This window comes from Rhipicephalus microplus, chromosome 1 (assembly GCF_043290135.1).
Source record: "Rhipicephalus microplus isolate Deutch F79 chromosome 1, USDA_Rmic, whole genome shotgun sequence".
Classification (NCBI taxonomy): domain Eukaryota; kingdom Metazoa; phylum Arthropoda; class Arachnida; order Ixodida; family Ixodidae; genus Rhipicephalus; species Rhipicephalus microplus.
Window position 1 is genome coordinate 255,756,521 of NC_134700.1, and position 19,466 is coordinate 255,775,986.

Genomic DNA, 19,466 nt, shown 5'->3' on the forward strand with positions numbered 1-19,466 from the left:
TGGTATAGAGAAGTGCATGCTGATATTTGGTTAGCCTCCCGGCATACCTCTTGCCTCTCTTATTTTGTTGCCAGATTTTTGCCTGGTATTATCAGAGTTTAACTGCAGCCAATATTGGTTGCTATTTAGAGGCGTGTACTGTCATGGTCATATCGTCCCGCCTAAACCGCGGTTTTGTTCTACTCTAAGCTAGAACATCAATCTACTAATATTACCGCCACCAGCACCACACCACCACCACCACCGACGACGACGACGAAGACGACGACAACAACAACAACAACAACAACAACAGCAACAACAACAACAACAACAACAACAACAACAACAACAACAACAACAACAACAACAACAACAACAACAACAACAACAATAACAACAACAGCAACAACGACGACGACGACGACGACAATGACGATGGCAACGACGACAACAACAAGAACGACGACAACAAAAACGACGACGAAAACGACGACAACAACAACAACAACAACAACAACAACAACAATAATATTATTAACAATATCTGGGCATTTACCCCAAAGCCACAATTTAAATGCGACTGCCGCAGTCTGGATCGAACCCGCAACCTTCTTCTCAGCAGTCGAGCACCGTAACTAATGTACCACCAAAGTGGACGCCGTAATTTACAACCCCTTTCAGCGGAGTTGTTTAAAAAAGAATGTCCCATGAGCTTATTTCTTGTTTGATTTTGGTTTTTAAGTGCCTAAACCACTGCTTCTTTTCATATATTATGAACAGGCAAAGCCCGTTCACAGCCAGCTTATCGCTTTATACTCGACCTTGCGCAGTGCAAGTAGGCCTTGTATGAGGGTCTATTCTCTGGTCGGCTGCAAGTCGCATGCTTTCTTTGAAGTATGTGTGCCTAGTGCAACAACCAGGGGCATTCTATAAGGCATAAGTGAGGCTAGTCGAAGACCACCTTATTAAGCCCGAATGAGCACGACGACGTCGTTCGCCGAACTAAGTAAACGGGGAGGGAGAACAATACCTTTCCGCCTGCCTCGTGCTCCTCGATTATCTGCGTCTTACCTCATAATGTCCCCCCAGTGGCATAGAGAGGCGGAAATTATACATCGCAGAGTCAAAATTGGTCGGCCTATTTTCGGTACCTATCCGTGGCATAAGGCGGTGAAAAGGAAGGAGAACGAAGCGCTCGCTGCATAGGCGCGCTGGCGGGAGACTCGATGGGGAGTCCCAGCGGAGGCCTTATGTTCAGGGAGGGAAACCGTAAGGTCAGAATGGGGAACGAGTTAAGCCGCCTTAGCTTGACTTTCTCAAGTCCGGTGCGCGCCAAGGAGGAAACAAGCCACGCGGCTGCGTTACTTCTGGCCATCGCTTTTTTCCGGTGAACGAACCAGGGCTGCCTCGCCCGGGGAAATAAAAAAAAGAAAACGGAAAAGGGAGCAGCCTTTCGCTGGGGCGGCGGGGAGAAGATTCGCAACCCTTTGCGCCCGACGCCGGGTTTTCTCGGCGTAGTAAGGAGCGCGGAAGGTGGAGATAAAGAGAGTTTGGGAAGCTGGAGGCGGGAGCTTTTCGAAGAGCCACTTGCCCCTCGAAGAGGGAACCATTAGCCGTAAAGATCCGGGGCACAAATTGGCTTATTATGTAAATCTAAAGAACTCCCTGTTTTTTTTTTGTTTGGTTTTTTACGTGGTCTCTGTCTTCCGTATATAGAGAAAGCTTTTCTCTAGGCGTAGGCAGTCTTCGGGCACGTTTACCTCGCAAGGCACGAGAGAGACATCACGAAGAAGTCAGCTTCGCAGTGACGACGCTCTGCGCCTTCACTTTGGCGTCTTTTACGCCGTCGGCCGGGGCTACGCACTGCCGGTCGCCGTAGCGGTCGACACGGGGAAAGGAAGATAAGCAGCCCGGCGTTTGCCGCGACGTCCCGAAGGCGATGCCGGTAATTTAGGGAGCTGTGGTCGAAACCTTCCCCAAGCGAGGCGTTAATAATTAACTCGAGGTCACAACGGGCGCGCTGATTAAGCTGCGAGTGCTCTGAAAGCTTCTCGCCTCGCTAGTGCGTGTGCGTTCGCACTGCTTCACCCGAGCCTGCCTGCGGTTTTTTTCTCGGGGAGAAGAAAACGGTGGCTCCCGAGTTCTCAGGAGCCAATAGCCATCTTTTTTTTTTTGTCCATTGCTGCAAAAAGTGTCGCGCCTTTGGCGGTTGCAGCACTGTCGATGAAGCAAGCACTAATCGCGACACTCAAGGGAAAACGTTTTTTTTTTATTCTTTAGGAGGGCAGTATGCAGAGCCCACATAGATAACGGAGTTAGTATCTCTGCCACAAGAAATAAATTACCAAGAACCAAGTGATCAAGCATAGTATTCGTTAACCTGCCTCTTTGTCACTTTTTTCCACGCTGAACGAAAGTCGCAATTTTTTGGTTCTCTATACGTTGCGTTCTTTCCTTCGAAATTGTGGATTAGACAGAGAGAGATAACAATTAAGTGAAAAGTAGAGAGATTAACTAGAAGATAACAATCCGGTTTGTGACCCTGCACTGGAAAAGAGAAAGGGTCGTGCATAGAAAAAAGCGATAGAAGTGACAGAGAAAGGGTTGAAACCTTTAGAATGGAAAAATAAAACACAAGTGCGCATGCGTACGCACACACTCGTTACATTTAAGTATGGGAATGAAAACATCGTTGAGAGCTGGTTCCTTTGCTGGAAACTACGTTGATGAAAACTTGCATATAATGCAAGAGGAAATATTAGGCAACTCTAGCTGTACTCTTTTAAGTGTATCCTAATGATTGTGACGTCGATGAAAACAAAGGGAAGAGGACGAATAGACAACTTGCCACCGGCAGAAGTCGAACCTGCAACCTTCTGATTTTGCACCCGACGCTCTTACCGAGCGAGCTACGATGGTCGTCGTCCCCTCGACCTTTTCGGGGGGTACGTGTGTACATGTAAACCATATAGAGATGTTAGTCCAGGCCACTTGCAGCCACAACAGCAAGTGTGAAAGAATCTTTCTTCACCAACTGGCCTGTCGTAGCCCGTGATCTTTTTTTTTTTTTTGAATTGAACAAGCGATCAGCAAGCCCTTGCATACTACCTGAATACATCAAGTCGGCTGCAACGAGACCGTCGTTATGAATGAATGAAAGCAGAGAAATTAGAGCGCTTGCTTTTTCATTTGACACATTGTTGATGAAGGCCTGCTGACCACCAAAAAAAAAAATGTGGTCGTTATTTGTGCTGGTTTAGCGTATTGTAGTAATTGCGATATATCTATCTATCTATCTATCTATCTATCTATCTATCTATCTATCTATCTATGTACATATATATATATATATATATATATATATATATATATATATATATATATATATATATTTATATATATATATATATATATATATATATATATATATATATATATATATATATATATATATATATATATATATATATATATATATATATGTGTGTGTGTGTGTGTGTGTGTGTGTGTGTGTGTGTGAAGACATAAAAGTGGACGAAAACATGACTTCTTCCATAGAAGTTTAGCGAGGCCGGTCGGCCGAAGACACATAAGCAGTGCCATCACCGCTTTATCATATGAAGTTCGAGCTCTCCGCACTCAATAAATTGATTGTGCCTTTTGCGGAATAAAAGCTGTTACAAACTAAATTTACATTTGTTCTGCAATGCACTTATCCAACGTTACATAGAAGAAATATATGAAACCTCCCACGTTAGTTTACTGAGTATTTGAATTGATAATGTGTATTTCGATCATGAAGTAGACCCAGCTCAAAATAAACCGTTGGTGCAATGCACTGTTGATGTCGTCGAAAAGTCTAACACATACGATTGCGTAAGAGTGGCAGGCTATGCGCCACCATTGAAAGAGCAGTCGTTAGAAGGAGAAAAAAAAAACACTGTATTTAATGCCATCTGACATGACGCCTGAATAGAGTAACATAAAAAAGCCCCCCGATTTCCTCATTTTAATGTAGTCTTTGTTTATGTAAGCAGTAGTACATTTTCCTATGAATAACCAAATAACTCACCAGTATATCATGAAAAAAATTTGAACGTTTGCGCGTATACGAATGATTATACTTCTTTTTTTATTTTTTGTTAAAATGAAGCACCTTGTACTTCGTTTTCGTTCTTCTTTATTGGCAAGAATAGGTTTACGACATATATATCGCAAATGAGTAAAACACAAAAAGCTGCCTTGATAAATGGTGATGGTTGAGCTCAACATGTACGCCAGGTTCTAACTTGCTGTCAGGTAATACGTCATGGGAAACAATTATTTCAGGTGAGAAGATTTAAACGATAACCATCTTCACTTTATAATCACGCGCGAATGTCTTCTGAACCTCCAAGTAAAAAATTATTTCATCTCGTGCTTCTCTTGTTTCCTTCCAATTCTTCATCGTGGATCTCACTCCCTCATCGCTAACTATAATGCTATTGTTTCATGAACCTGAATTTCTGCTTTCTGCATACCCATTTCGACAAAGCAGAACCACTTCAATAATAGCTCGAATAGAGATGAACTTCTGTGCCCTGACCCTCGCTCTTCGATATCCTCGCACTTACTCTCTGCTTTTCCCTTAACCTTATTCTCTCTCTCTCTCAGGGCCACTTTATTTCCGGCATTCTTACGCCCCCTAAGTGGCCGCTGTTGATTTAAGTTCTTCTCCAAAAGGCACACACGTCTGAATATTCCAAGTGCACTGAAATAAACTATCGATTCTATTTCATTTACTTTAGTTTCCTCTGGTGCACTAGAAGCGTGTAACCGAAGCGCAGCTTCTACGCTAATATTACAGTTTGCACACAGGAGGAAAAGTATCTTTTCTACGCTAAGCAAGCAAACTAATAAAATTTGGAATTTCATTTTATTTTCCTCCAAGATTTTCGAAACGGGTTATAAGACGCTCCATACGCAAGGTCTAGGCGCTGACGCGCTGCTAGCGTCATCTAACCTGTAGGGCCCAAACCCGTCATTACCATTATAGAAGGGCGAAATTTCTCCACGGGTCCATAAAAATCAGCCGGTACAAAGAAAAAAAATCCCCAGAAGGCATGCTGCAGTACTCTATTGCAGCGTTACATCATCACTTCAGCTATACTTTTTGTCCATGCACCTGGTGCACGCGAGAGATAGCGGAATCCCTGGATGGCTACAACAGCAGGTTAGCACACTTACCTAGGCGCAACAACGGAAAGAATGGAGAAGAAATGGTAATAAAAGGACTGATGTGTGGCATAACCTTATTGCACCTAGTCTTGTAAAAGTATAAAAGTGGGCCCCGGCTCACGTAACAGGTGCACAAACCTTGGCCGACATGCCCATCGCTTCTCCGATTACAACAATACCTCACTCACCTTGTTTTTTCTACTGGTGGCTTCTCGCTTGCACGCACGTGCGCCTCTAGACTGCGTCGACTGGCGTGTGCTGCAGGCATGTCATTAGTGTTATCAATAGCAGCGAAAGCAGCCCAGTCTGCAGGGTCGTTCCTACCTCCTCATGAAGATATTTCTCGCAACAAATGTGGCAGTGCCGGTGCGCAGCCGGTGCAGTTCTCTTTCATACGAGCACGCAAAACGTGCGTCGAGCGCTGATCTTCTTATCCTGAGAACCTGTATGAGCTAGGTTCCGCTCGAGCTGCGTTGCGAAATCACTGGCTGCGAGTAACTTTCGTGGTTCTGAGCTAGCTAGTTGCACGCACGCCGCCAAGTACGAGAGAACGCATACACTAAATAACCGGAGCTGGTTGATACATTTACACCAAAGACAAAAGTTTTGCTGATGTCGCAGCGCACGTTACCGCTCGCCGAAGCCACTGCGTGGACATCGGAATATATACGTCGCATTGATGAGCCAACCCATTCAGTATGGCTGCTATGATATTGACAATGCGGTGGTGATGCAATCGCGAACAACGCTGCCAAGCCATGCGGTGTGTCCTCTGGTAGCCTTGTTGGGTGGGTGCTGTAAATCGGCCATGGCTGGTCGTTAAGCACGCTCAAGTCATACCCCAAAAAGACGCACGAGAAACGTTACTAGTTTAATTTAGCTATGTTGCGCTCGACAGCTTACAGGTATCACCGGAAAGCAACAATAAATTATGAAGTAAACAGGTAACGTTGCTATCAAGGTGGCGTGCAGAAGCACGTAAAATGTAGAAGTCTGCTGGTGGAGTATCGTGTTTCCTTTTCTTTTTTAAAGGATGTATGGTTATTTTGAGGTTCTATGTAAATATTTCCCCCTTTTTTTTTGATAGCGTGTTTGTTTGTCAGCGCCGCAATCTTGCGAATTTTTCGCTATTTGGGCACCTTTTCCCTTTGCTTAATATAAATGTTGTTTTTTTACACTAACTAAAGAAAACGCAGCAAACTAGTGATATACATCTTTCACAGAAAAATGCAAGAAACGAACGTCACACCCTGCTCTCATATATTTTCCTCTCGCTGCTGTAAACAAAGGCGTTTGTAGGTGAAAACAAGTCAACCATTTGTACCAGCGATGGAGGTGTCCACGTAACGCTTCCGCTCGTGACTCAGCATGCGTAGCGTAATCACGAAGCGCCCACGTATGCTCCTAATGATGCCGGAAAGCATACATATGCGTAAACATTTTACGCCGATATCGTGAAGTTTCATCACGCTAAGCTAAGAGAGTGAAACTAAATGAGCAGCGGAATCATAAACGACAGGGTGGAGCAAGTGGCGCATTGCTTACGATTTCTTGAACAGTTAGTAACAATGTTTAGGTTTTAAGTCCCAAAACCACTATATGATTACCAGAGACGCTGTAGTGGAAGGCTTCGGAAATTTTGACCATCTGGTCTTCCACGATATGCACTGACATCACACAGTACACAGGTCTCCATCGAAATGCGACCGCCGACACCAGGATCAGAACCCGTGGCCCTCGGCTCAGCAGCCGAACACTGACCCACAGAGGCAGGCTTTTTGAACAGTTTATGTGGAGTTTCCGTGTCAGTTTTAGTTTCAGTGGAGAATCCAAACCTTTCACCCGGGTTGGGCTAATCATATGCAATTTCCCATTAGTGTTTAAAAGACTCAATATTTTGTTCGTCTACGAACGGTGCCTGTAAACATGGACACAGAAAAGAATAAGCAGCAGACGAACGACGTGTGCGGTGTCTTGAGTTCTGGATTCGTAAAAGCACTTCCTGTCTTTTAACATGAATACTTACCAAATTAGCCCAGCTCTCATCCCTGTTTTTCTAGTTCTTACGCACTTCCTGGACGTTTTTCTTCGTTTATAAAGTCAAAGTGGGCTCTATTGCTCTATGAAAAGTTAGGCACCTCAGGCATGCATGTGCCCACCTGAGCGGCTCAGCAAGATTCGCACGTTTAAGCTGTTTCTGTAGCTCCGCTACACTTTGGGCGGTGCTCCCGCAGTAGCACTGATAGCGGTTGTGTAGCTTAGCTCGCTCTCCTATGGCGGACAGGTCGGGCATAAAGTAGGTGCGAGCATTTCTGTGTGATTTCTGTGCCTTTCTTACTTCATGCTTTTCCGGTGGAAAGAGCGAGACGAATAAACAGTACGCTTGCAGAACCACAAGAAACGCGTGCACTTTGTTTCTGCAAAAAAAAAAAATTATCCAGCCTCCATATTTGTAGATTAGTTAGTTACTTACAGTTTAATCAAAGGCTTCAACTTCGCCAATGTGACTGTGACTCACCATTTTCACAGACTTGTTTGCTTGTTCTTGAAGTTTGAAGTCCAATGCTACAGCACGCTGACGTTATTTGTTGTCACAAACCATGGCACTGGTCTTTTTCTAGTTGCTGCGTTCGTAGATCGATAAGACAGCAAGACCATCACCAACTTTGAAGTGAAACTGTTCGGCGTAAATCACACTTCATTTTTTCACCGCTACGATGGTGCCATGTTACCTAAAGAGCACAGCGTCACGTCAGAGCAGCGACGTCTGAAAAGTTAACGGCAGCCTAGAACGCTGGATATACTGTGATGTCGCTTGGCTGGTGCACGTAATCCACGTGGAATTCATGAACGCCCCTGCATTATTGTATTCGAATGGCTGATGACCTACTTGCGACAGTCCTATTGACTATCGGTTACGGTATCGATTAGGGTAGACAAGATTGAGGCCTGCTCCGACGGTGGCAGTGGCTTTGCATTGTAGTTACAAACGCGTCAAATCCGACTAAACAGGATCAAATTATTTCATATGAGCATCCCTTCAAGTTTCATAGCCGGGCCTCGTGTTTGTTCTTATACTAGCGTGAAACACCTTATTAAAACCAAGGTTACGTTCAAGCCAACAGAAATGTTTGAGGCCAAAGATACGGTCGTTTATCTAGCTGGTGGTTGGTATATGTAGTACGCCGATAATAATTTACGTGAAATAAGTGGATCCTGTTTAAACGAACTCAATGCGCTTGTAGAAATAATTATTATTCACTACCAGCGTAAGTTTTGCCGTGAGAGGGCATTACACGCGTCTCTAAGCACAACTGATGATAGTAATAGCTGGTATTGATGCTATATTATTTCAAGCATGACTGAAAGGCAGTGATAGTGGACAAAGAAAAGACAGTGAATGTTGACTCACTATTGAAGCAGCACTGAGGTTAGCAACTTAACAGTAAATCTTAAGAAACAGATGTTTCTGAAAAATGAAGTTTTCGAAATCGTCAGCGGCTTCGTTGGCGACGAATTTAAGTGGGTGCTGGACAACACCCAATGTTGTTCAGCAGAAACATTTTCGTGAAACGACCTTTTACTCATCATCGCCCGATTTCATCAGTGCATCACTCGTCATCATGATTGCGTGAGCCTGCCAGGTCACCACAGCTTCTACGGCACCTATTATGGAAGCTCAGACGTTTCTGAAACCATTCTTTATTTAACTCCTCTTACCGGCTCTACGCACACATGTGATGCCATTAAGGGTGCACCTACACCCTTAATGGGTGTAGGTGCACCCATTAAGGGTTTAGGTGTTTCTCAAGAAATTAGGCACCTTATTGTGTTTCAAACAGCATTGGTCGTCCGTTTATCGGATACGTAAAGGATACGTAAAGTGATACCTTACTCACACTTTTTGACGGTGAAGATAATATCATTAGCACCACCCCTATATGCTTTCCGCGTCGAGGAAAATAAAATAATAAGGTTGGGACTCTCGAGTGGTTAACGTGATTTTCGACACGCCACTTCCAGGAGCTGCAGAAAACAAAAACAAAAAACGAAAATTGTGCTACATCTTCTACTATAAGACCGGTAATATTGTATACCTTACCTCTTTTCTGCATCATTTCTCCATGAGAGGTATTTGATTTTCTCTCTAGTTGCATGCAACATCTGCGCCTGCGAGGAGACGCTTGAGCGCATTCTATGCCACTGTCCAACATACCAGTCTAAACGACGTATTATGGAAGCCGAGATCACTCAGCTGGATTCACGGCCGCTTACAGAAAAGAAGATACTGGGACCTTGGCCAATGGTTTCGCATACGCGCAAAGCCACGAAAGCCCTCTTGTACTTCTTAGGGACTGCCATACTTCACGAGCGCTTGTGAAAGAACAGTGTGAGACCGTGCTGTGTAGTCTAGAGCTGACTATTCATGCTTCTCTTTCTTACTCCCCTTCCTTTATATCTCTTTCCTTTCTATTATTCTCTCTTCCCCCCTTCCCAAGTGTAGGGTAGCCAACCAAGCCAAGCTTGGTTAACCTCCCTGCCTTTCTTCTCTATTTATCTCTCACTCTCTCTCCCTAGTTGCGTTGATGCGTAGTGTGTAAAACTCGCTTTGTCATGCACCTTCAGTTTTTCTTCACGTCGCTTATTGCGAACCCATTTAGCGGTTATTTCAAACATACCTAACACATACCAGTTTGCTATATCTGAGCTGGGCTTTATACGTAGATCTACTGCTTAGATAGATATGCTCGCCGGTCTGGCCGACCCTGTAACTAATATCCCTCCTGTGGACTTTCCCATCCCCGGTCTTAGCACTCCTTTCGAGTGCGAAGAATATTGCCAAGCTTCAAAGGATCAAAGGATATGATCCCTCAGATGCTTATTCACCACTTTGCAATACTACATGCATGCCGTATTAAGCATCTTAATTTACCTGATGTGCTGTACCGTATGCGTGTTTCGAGACAAAAGTCTGGACGCCAGGATTCTTCCGAGCAGAAACACCATAGCGCACGTGACTTACAAGAAAGAGACGCCACAAACAAACAACATTACACTTTAATGGTCAACCCGCGATATCCTTTACAACCACTGTTACAGGAAGCAGCAGTTCAATTCCGATAATTACAAAAACTCACTCTGGTTCTAAAATTTCAAGGGAGAAAACAGCTGAGGGGTATTCACAGACGCCTGTGACCAAATCATGCGACGTGGTTGCGCCTGCTCCGACATTGTCTGACTAGAAGAAACAAGGTGTGCGTGCTATACAGGACACTATTTCAAAATAAACCGGTGACTGATGGTCCTGACCCAAGGGATGAGCAAGCAATATCACCTAGAACGCAGTTAACGTCGATGAACAGGAGTAGGGTCTAAAATAAAGCAATGCAATTGGACGAGTCTAATTTTCTGGTTAGTGTATTGTGCCATTGAGCACCGGTGCACGGTGTTGAGCCAGGAACCTAGGCGCTGTGCTTACAATGCATGTTTCTACGCTCCCATTACACCGCGACACTAAACATCTTTTTCCGTTTCCGTTCACACGATTGAAGGATACTCAGTTTCCGTTTCTTGATTTAGACATTATGTGTACCCCACTCGCTGTTTTGTTTATGGGTCGTTAACTCTTTCGTACATTATATACAATTGCGGCCCCGTTTTGAACGATATGAGGATTAAAACAGGGTCACGTAACTCTTCTCTGCTTCGTCGGTGTTCACGGAGGCCACGTGAAGAACCGCAGCTGTATCAGGTGGCCACTGCCCATTTTCAGTTCGTATCACTGTCCGAGGCATCGTCCCCATGTCGACGTTCTTCTTCACACTTCACGTGGATTCACCGTCATCTCAAGTCTCAACACTGAGAGAGACCCGGTAAGACTAAAACAACACCGTGTAGACTTTTTTTTGTTCTTTTTTTTTACCACCCGAGAGATAACGGAGGTGTGTCACCCGCGACAAAGCACAAAGTCTGAGTAAAGAAAGTCGAAATAAATGAGCGAGAAACGTCTTCTTTGTCGGCGAAAATCGTCGGGGTGATTCCTTCTCCTGTAACAACAAAGACGCGTATGTGTACGAGCGGGTAGCCCCACGAGCGGTGTCTGCAGCCCGGCGTATTGTACGGACGTGGTTCCAAGTGTCAAGTATAGTGAGTGCTGCAGCGTGAAAACAAGTGCTCCGCAGCCCTTATCACTTCCATCGCGAGGAGAACCGTTCACTCGGCTGAACCCTCTCATAGAGTGCGCACTCGTCACCCGCGGTGGTTGGGTGAGCCGCCGCCACGACCGCCGCTCGACGCCTCTTCGCGGCTGCGTTGTCTCTCCGGGTGTGCGCCGTCTCTCCCGTCACGCACGACACGGCGTCGAGCGCCGTCTCAGTTTGTCACAACGTCCGGCTCTTCTGGGTGGTGGCCTGTCGCTCGTCACCGGCGCCTCGAGCACACCTGGAGACACAGTGCCACGGCGAACAGCGTGAACGGCGCCGACCGGGCGCACATGGCTGCCGACGGGTGCTTGCCGTGCTGCATGGCTGCAGGGTTCTCGCCTGCGAAGAAGGGACAAGGACAGCGTGCCTCAGCGCCACTGGCTCCATGCGAGCTCTATACAGTCTCAGAGATAGACTCTAGGCAGTGTCATTTATCGTATTATTGTTTTCTTTTTCTCCCCTTCTTTCTAACATCTCTTTTCTGCCGTCCTTTACTTGCCCTTTCGCCGACATGAGGTAGCCAGCCGGTCTGAGAACTGGCAACATTCCTGTGCATGTTTTAGTTGCTTACTAAGCGTCTGATTGAAAAGAAAGCTGTGCTTTTTTTTCATTGTGAAAAGGTCATACACAAATTACGCGAGATATTACTTTTTTTCTTTTGCATGCCTTTAAGCACGCTGTAAACTTAGTAATCAAAGCTTTGTAGAGGAGGCAATGCTTTAAGCCACAATTGATTTTGGATGGCACACATATATTTTCCGCGTATCGTTGCATGTCACGTTTTTTTTTCCTTGGCGCTTTTATAGAAACTAGGGCACAGTGTTTTCATGCATTTGTTAACTCAACGGCTATGGGCTGGCTTTGGCTCGCCTATACCCGTTCGGTTAGTAATGCTCTAGAATAGACACGATAATAATTATATGAAGTGAATTGAACATTTTCGTTCCGAACAAAAGCCGAAGCTAAACAGCGCGTAAGTAAATAAAACTAAGTCAAGACATGGTTTAGCTTGAGTAGCATTTGCTAGTTGGTGAACATACTGGCTAATTTTTTTGAAGTGCTACATTTCCTCCCAGTACTACAGAATTTCTCTAGTCATATATTTTGCACACGGGCTGCAATTTAGTAGCAAAAGCAACGTAAAAAATAATAATGAATGTCCTGTACCACAACCGAAATCATTGCTGGTCGAAGTATCGCGTATTTCTGGTGTTTTGTTATGACCACCTTTTCGCGTATCCTTTTGTTTGATTCAAATAAGAAAAAAAAAGCCTTATGTCTTCGAGGCGTTTACTCTGCCCGAGAAACAAACACACCAGAACAAGTCGACGTGAAAAACAAAAAGAAAGATTTATGTTTCTCTTATTACTATATGTGGTGCTGGTGTACGTAACTAGACTGGGATCTGAAAGAATGAGGAAGGCCGGTGAGCAAGAACGTCTGTAGCGATGCTGCGGCGCTCGATATTCTGCTCTTTCAAGCAAGTCTCTGAAGAACTGCCTGACGGTTTAGAGGACAAACAGGCTCATAGTTGCCTGCTTTCTAGTCAAGCCAAACCACCGTCTTGTATGCACAGCGAACAGGTATATTAGTACACCGACGCTAGTGAATACTACACCCAAAAAAAAATCACAACAGAAAAGAAAAGTGAGTGCAAACACTGTGTCAACGTTAACTAACTATAGGTGCGTGCCATGTGTGGTAACTGAGTTTATTTCTTCACTAGGACGACACTGGTTCTGAGACTAAGCTATCAGTAGTATTACGCTGCTGTTTATGGTATCTCTGTTAGTTTGAGCTTCGCTTTGAGTGAAACGAAACTCCATGCTTTCATTATACTTCCGCGTACTCTAAGTTTTCATTGCAGTTTGCGGCACTTCCCTTTGCTTGCAAACAAGACACTGTTAACAGCGATGTGCTGCGGCGTTTGCAGCCTAGGCAAACTTCCAACGATAAGCAATACGATTCTATGATGGTTAGTGTTCCGGCCCTAGCAATTTTTTTCCTTTTACAGTCAGATATAAGATCTAGGTACATAAAATGGCGTTCCGTTTGCGACGTTAACAAGCGGAGTTAGGTTTCTGGTTATTCGTGTTATTTGCACAACATCAGATTCTAAGCCATATCGAATAAACATTGAAAAAAAGCGCTTCCCGTTGTGGTTTAATGTGGCACAGAAATTTCTGCTCTACCGCTTTCTCAAAACAAAATTGTGTTCGCATTAAGTAAGCTCACTGTCAAGCTTTTCAATCATGGGTTAGACAGACAATTAAGACAGCTTCCTAAGCTGAAAAATTGATGCTTTAACGTTAAACTCGGTTTCTGTAAGCTCCGGAGCAAGCGAATCTTCTTATGGACTCTCACACACTCTCTCTCTCACACTCATAAGAATAGAAAAACTACATTTAAATTCTTGATGCGTTCTAGATCGTACTTTAAACAAGTAATGTCGAGCAATATTTAAATACGATGCTATCTTAATGATCTGCTCCATTTCTTTAGAAGATGCAAGGGCGTAAATCTATTTACAGACTAGTCCTAACCCGAGTACTTACACCCGTCACAAAACTTTCATCCACGACAAGTATCATACGCAGCTGTGACGCTTATGAGAGTTCACAGAAACTTCGCAATGAAAAGCAGGTGATAAAAAAAAAACTAAATGCAGATGCCATGGCACATTCTTCAGTTACAAGTACATTCATTTACATGAAGGTTATTCAATCTGACTACTTCTTTTTTTTCTATTTTATTTTACGCCATTGCTTGCTTTCTAGGATAGGGTATAATGTTTGGCTGAAAAAAGCTTCATGCTTGCGCAAGGTTTTCGATGATGGCGGCACATAAAAGCCTTTTTCCTAAAACCTCCTATGCAAGAATATATACCACAAAGATTTTGCTCCCGATAGAAATGTGCCTTAAAAGAGTAGTGATTGAGCACGCGCTGATCATTTTTTATCAACGACACAAGAAAAATCTTGACCTTAACAGTGTTGCTGTAAAAAACAAACTTTCTTGGACTGTAATCAGCTAAAAAAATCGACTGGTATTGAATTATTCACTTTGAATAATTTGACATTCTGCTTTTGTATACTACACGTAGTCATAAATTGCATATACCAAGAGGCTTTATTGTACGTTTAGTTTTATTATGCAGTTTAGTGAAGTGATTAAAATACGGGCGATCAGTGTAAATATTGACAGGTGTCGCGAAGCAATTTTTTCATTATTCTTGTCAAAATAGATATATAAACTTAGTGGTTCATCACAATAGTAGCAGCCATTATTAATATTTGTTTCATGTTATGGCGTCATATAACCAATAAGGCAAAAGGGTTGTCAAAGATGTTGAATATGAAACAAATTCACTAGGTGGGTAAATCCGAGATGAAGTTAAAATGAATGTAAACCAAATAGACATACAATATTTAATTTGTAATCACCTTCACTTTGATTACCTTTTTCTACGCTTCAAGTTTATTACGTGTACAATATGAGGCAATAACAAGAAGTACACTGATCAAACCAAAATATAAAAATAATAGAAGACATTTTGAACTCACTACAAAACCATTGTTAACCTTATTGGGATGAATGCAAGTTGCAGGTGCTTAGGTACTCTTATGCACGTCACGTAAGCAACCCATGACGAGCTGAAGAGTACATAAGCACCTGTAACTTGCCTTCGCCTAATTAATATGGACAAAGCTACCTTAGTAAAGCCAAAACGTATTTTGTTCGTAGTTAATGTTTATCATAATTTGGCTGGTGTCCCTGGCTTCATTTTTACAGGTCTCATCCCGAACAGACAGGCTTTCGTCGAACTCTTGGTCACATGTGGAATATGCGCATTTCAAAGGGTGTATGAAAGCTCTCTGTATAATCAATTGCCTAATTGGTTCATTTGTAACTTACAGGAGGCAATCTCCTCCTATATGTGGAAAGAAAATCGAATTTAGAAGCTCGTATCTTTTTTATTTGCTTCACCTGATTGAGATATATGGATAGATAGATGAATAAATTACATTGTAGTCCTACGGAACACGCTTTAGAACATTGCGGGCCGCTCGAACGTTTGAACAGAACGATCAAATACTTCTGCTATGTCCTAGGCCCGTTGGACTGCCCATAAGTGTTGTCCGAGTCCAGAGTAGGCAATAGCACACTCCGACAAAACATTTAACATATAAGTAACAAGTTACATATCTGAGCATAACCATAAAAAAAACACAAACCTACTTTTTGCTAAGAATGCAACAGAACAAAACGTTCTCGGTCGTAAGCAGGGCTGAACGAAAGATAAGGAGATCACTCAAGTTCATTTGTAGTGCAACTTCAAGTGCTTTACGGAATAAATGCTTTTCCACTACCACTAAATAAAATGACTGAACAAAAGAACCACTGAGAGCGTTTCAGCCACGTCAGGTTTTGGGACGTTAAGGCCCGCATAACAACCAATCATCAACCACGTCAAGCATGGGGGCAGAAACGTACACATTTATTTTTGTTTCGCTTGTTAATAGGAAAAGCCAGTGGCTGCAGATATGATCCCCGGAAGAGAACGACTATTTATTAGAAAGCAAGGTTTTTGCTAGAGTGTATATAACCCTGGTATGCTACTCTGTACCGGGCTATATGCAGAATTGATTATTAGATTGCACAAGATATTGAAGGAGTTAGTAAAAAAATAAAAGGAATATAAAAATATCAAACGCACAGGTGAACCCAATACAAATATTTACAACCGATATGTTAGGTAAGTACAAGGCTTTTTATCAAATAGTTAGCCATTAGTGTTAACCAATGAGGCTGATTTTTGACAGGCAATTACATAGTAATTTCTAAATCCGTCACTGTCTTGAAAAGCCGGGCATTGGACCAAATATTGTGCATAACGCAAAATGATCGCGGCAAATGTGTTCAATAAAATTTTCTGCTGGACGAGTTCGTTGCGATTTGGTACGTAACCATGGCTGCGCACTTAAGACACTAGAACATGGCAGGCACATACGAGTGTTCGTGTGTGTCTGCCATGTATTTGTGCTTAAGTGCACAAGCGTGCGTTGTTAACTACCCAATCATGTTCATTTGTCTCTAAAAAAATTCTCTCTCGTGCTACACTAGAAATAGAAGTAAAAATTATGAGAGACTAAAGCTTCGCCTTTAGGAGTTGAACGCGATAGCCATATCCTCTACCTAGTGGGTACTTCAGACACGCATTGCACGAAACTTTTTCAAACTTGCTATGCACCGACCGGGACCTCAAGGGAATAGGCTCAGTAGTGTGTGTGTGCATTTTGTAGTGGGTGACCGGCTTTAAACTATGAAGCCATTATGATATTCACAAGCTCTGACGTCTGCTGGCAATGACCACTTGTACCACGCAATACTACTGCAATATTTGGTGTTGCATTGTGATGCAGTTATAGTGAACGTGTGTGCTTGCAAAGCATCAAAGCTGATTTCACTTCATTTCTAAGAAGTTTAAGTTTTTTTCACTGTATTCGCAAGCAGACGATTGGCCATGTGGCAGAACAACCGCTTGCCACGCAAACGAACCGGTTTCGTACCACTCGGACCCAAACGACCCTGGTTTGGTCCCCACTGTGACCCAGGATTGTCTTGGTGGACTCCAGCATAAAACAGAAAAGTGTTTTATGCTGAGTACACCAAGACTTCAGTGACGTATGCACGTCACGGAAATGACTTCAAAAAATACGCATGATCAGAGGACAAAAAAAAAAAAGTTCCGTCCAAAGCAATCGAACCCATGGCCACGTTACAAACTTTGCACGCTTAAAAAATGCTGCCCTCTCACGGCATTCTTGGTAAAAGGCAGTAATGCATTATGACAATGGCATCCGTGTTTAGTCCTTTAACGCGTCGTTTCTAAGCGTTCATCCAATTCGGCGCGTTTGCAGTAGCAGAAGTGCATTTTCGTCAACTGCTTAACCCACCCCCAGGGAGCGACCTTACGACTAGCGTCAGCGTAGCTGATAGCATCCGTCCATTCCAAACATAGCTTTGAAACCTCTGGAACGCGCCTCTTTCGCCTCGATGTAGTGTAGCTACGCGTTACCCACTTACGCTCGCCCAGGATAATCGCGGCCTGACAAAGGGAAGAGACGACGCGCGTTACGTTTCCCTCTGATCGGGCACTGGTGTTAAATAATTCCAATCGGCGACCTTAGACCAAGTTCAGTGGCCATTCAGTCACACTCTTCTGGCTGTCACATCGCTTTGTTTGTTTCCGCTCTCCCCTTGAATTACTACAGCTGTCACAAATATATGTGACCTCAAGGAAGGGTTCCTTTAATCCCTATTGAGGGGCGTTAGTGATCAAGATCTAGATGTATGACTAGCCGTCAGCATGGATGCATCAGTTTTAAGCGATGCTGTAGCTGTCGAACACCAATTGACACTGTGCAAGCTCTGTTACATCAATGTAAATTAAACTACTTTTGTAAGAACACGTTTTACTTTCGTGTTTTACCGATTGCTATGACAAAACGATGAACCATGTTTTTATGATTTATTTTTTTATTGATGTGATGTTAAGAGATGTTGGCGCACCAATAAGGGGCTTGCTACTCCTTATCACTTAAAAGTGTATAACAACAAAGTTCATGGAACGTTCAAGTCTCCAAGAATTGCAAGTCCACAGCACGTACAATAAACAATTTGGCGTAACAGTAAGGATGTTATAATTTGAAACAACGTATTCGACAATCTTATATAAGTGCATATACGGGGATGTGAAAAATTCGAGAGAACCCACTCCGTACCGTCGAACACTAACATAAATGTTAACATCATAATCACATACTTAACAGAACAGTTAATAGGCCCATAATTATGTCACCTATAAAAAACTGAATTGTACTAATATCAGCCAAAATGCCACGGTCTTCAAAGAAAGCTTTAAACGCTTTTATGGCGCACTTCTGTAAACGTATTTGGCCACGGTCCCAGCAGCTTCCTTAAGCGGAAGGGTCTGTTATTTAAAGTCATCGATGATGATCTAAGTTGGTGTCTTGGTGTTTCTTGTTGTGAACATTCTAGAAAAAGGATATATATGTCTTCATCTACAAATCCGTAGAAACATTCTGAAGATTCAGCGCGGCTAATTCTCTCTAAAAATGCTTCGTGTAGGCAGTGCCTAATCTTAACCAATGAATAAGGGTTTCGACATTTCATTTGTATCATTCTCGATTTTTCGTTCACGCATTAGATGGTAATTTTTCGCTCACAACCAATGACGCCCACACCAACGCCGACGCCAGAACTTCTGCGAAACGATCTTTTTAACGCTGTCACGTTAATATGTTCTCCTGTGTGGCCGTTATTTACGTGGTAATGTCGTATTGCGTTGGTGTGATTACGACCTTCCAAAATGTATGGCACCTTCTGCATATTTTTTCTTTTTTTGCTGAACAATCTTTTTATTTTAAATTGCATTTGAAAGTGGTCATTTGTGAAATCGATTGTATGAACTCCTCTTTGAATATTTATTAAGGCAGAATGATTTCCTTGTTTTATTCTCAAAATTAGGTGAGGACCAATTGCTGCCTCTAAGGCAGCCAGCATCTAGATAATTTAGTCTTATTTTATTTAAAAAAAAGGCCCTATGTGGTATATAAACGCTGCACTACGTTTCGATTCAAACGCGGAATTTCTGTCGTGCAGTGCTTCTATGCAAATAGACTCCGAACAAAGTTTTAACACGTGCCGAATAACTATATGCAAACAAGAGATACGTTGATGACAACCTTGACTGCCTCTTAAAAACGGCGAAACTGAAAGAGCGATAAATTAGTCTAGCAGACAGCGTTGTCGCGATAAAAAATGCAGCACTGCGACAAAACTTGTTGGCTAATTTACCCATTATTAGTATTTTTTTCTTCTCCAGCGGTGCGCCGTTCTACATATTTGCTGTGCTTCAACTTTTCGCGAGTCGGCAACGTTCTCGCGCGGGCCGGCCTGCGCGAGCTCTCTTGTTTTCGCGAAATATGTCAACATCGTTAGAGCGTGGCAGCAACAGACCGTCGCGGAGGCACGAAGATT

At 43.2% G+C, this 19,466-nt stretch overlaps 1 protein-coding gene across 1 annotated transcript in view; it reads right to left on the minus strand.

Annotated features, from left to right (window-relative positions):
- Positions 1-11,231: 11,231 nt before the first annotated feature.
- Positions 11,232-19,466, minus strand: part of LOC119186935 (protein amalgam) — a 307,392-nt gene continuing 299,157 nt past the window's right edge. The window contains exon 5 of the mRNA XM_037435281.2: positions 11,232-11,741. Coding sequence (XP_037291178.2) covers positions 11,620-11,741 — 122 coding nt within the window. The 3' untranslated portion in view covers positions 11,232-11,619. The remainder of the gene's footprint in view (positions 11,742-19,466) is intronic.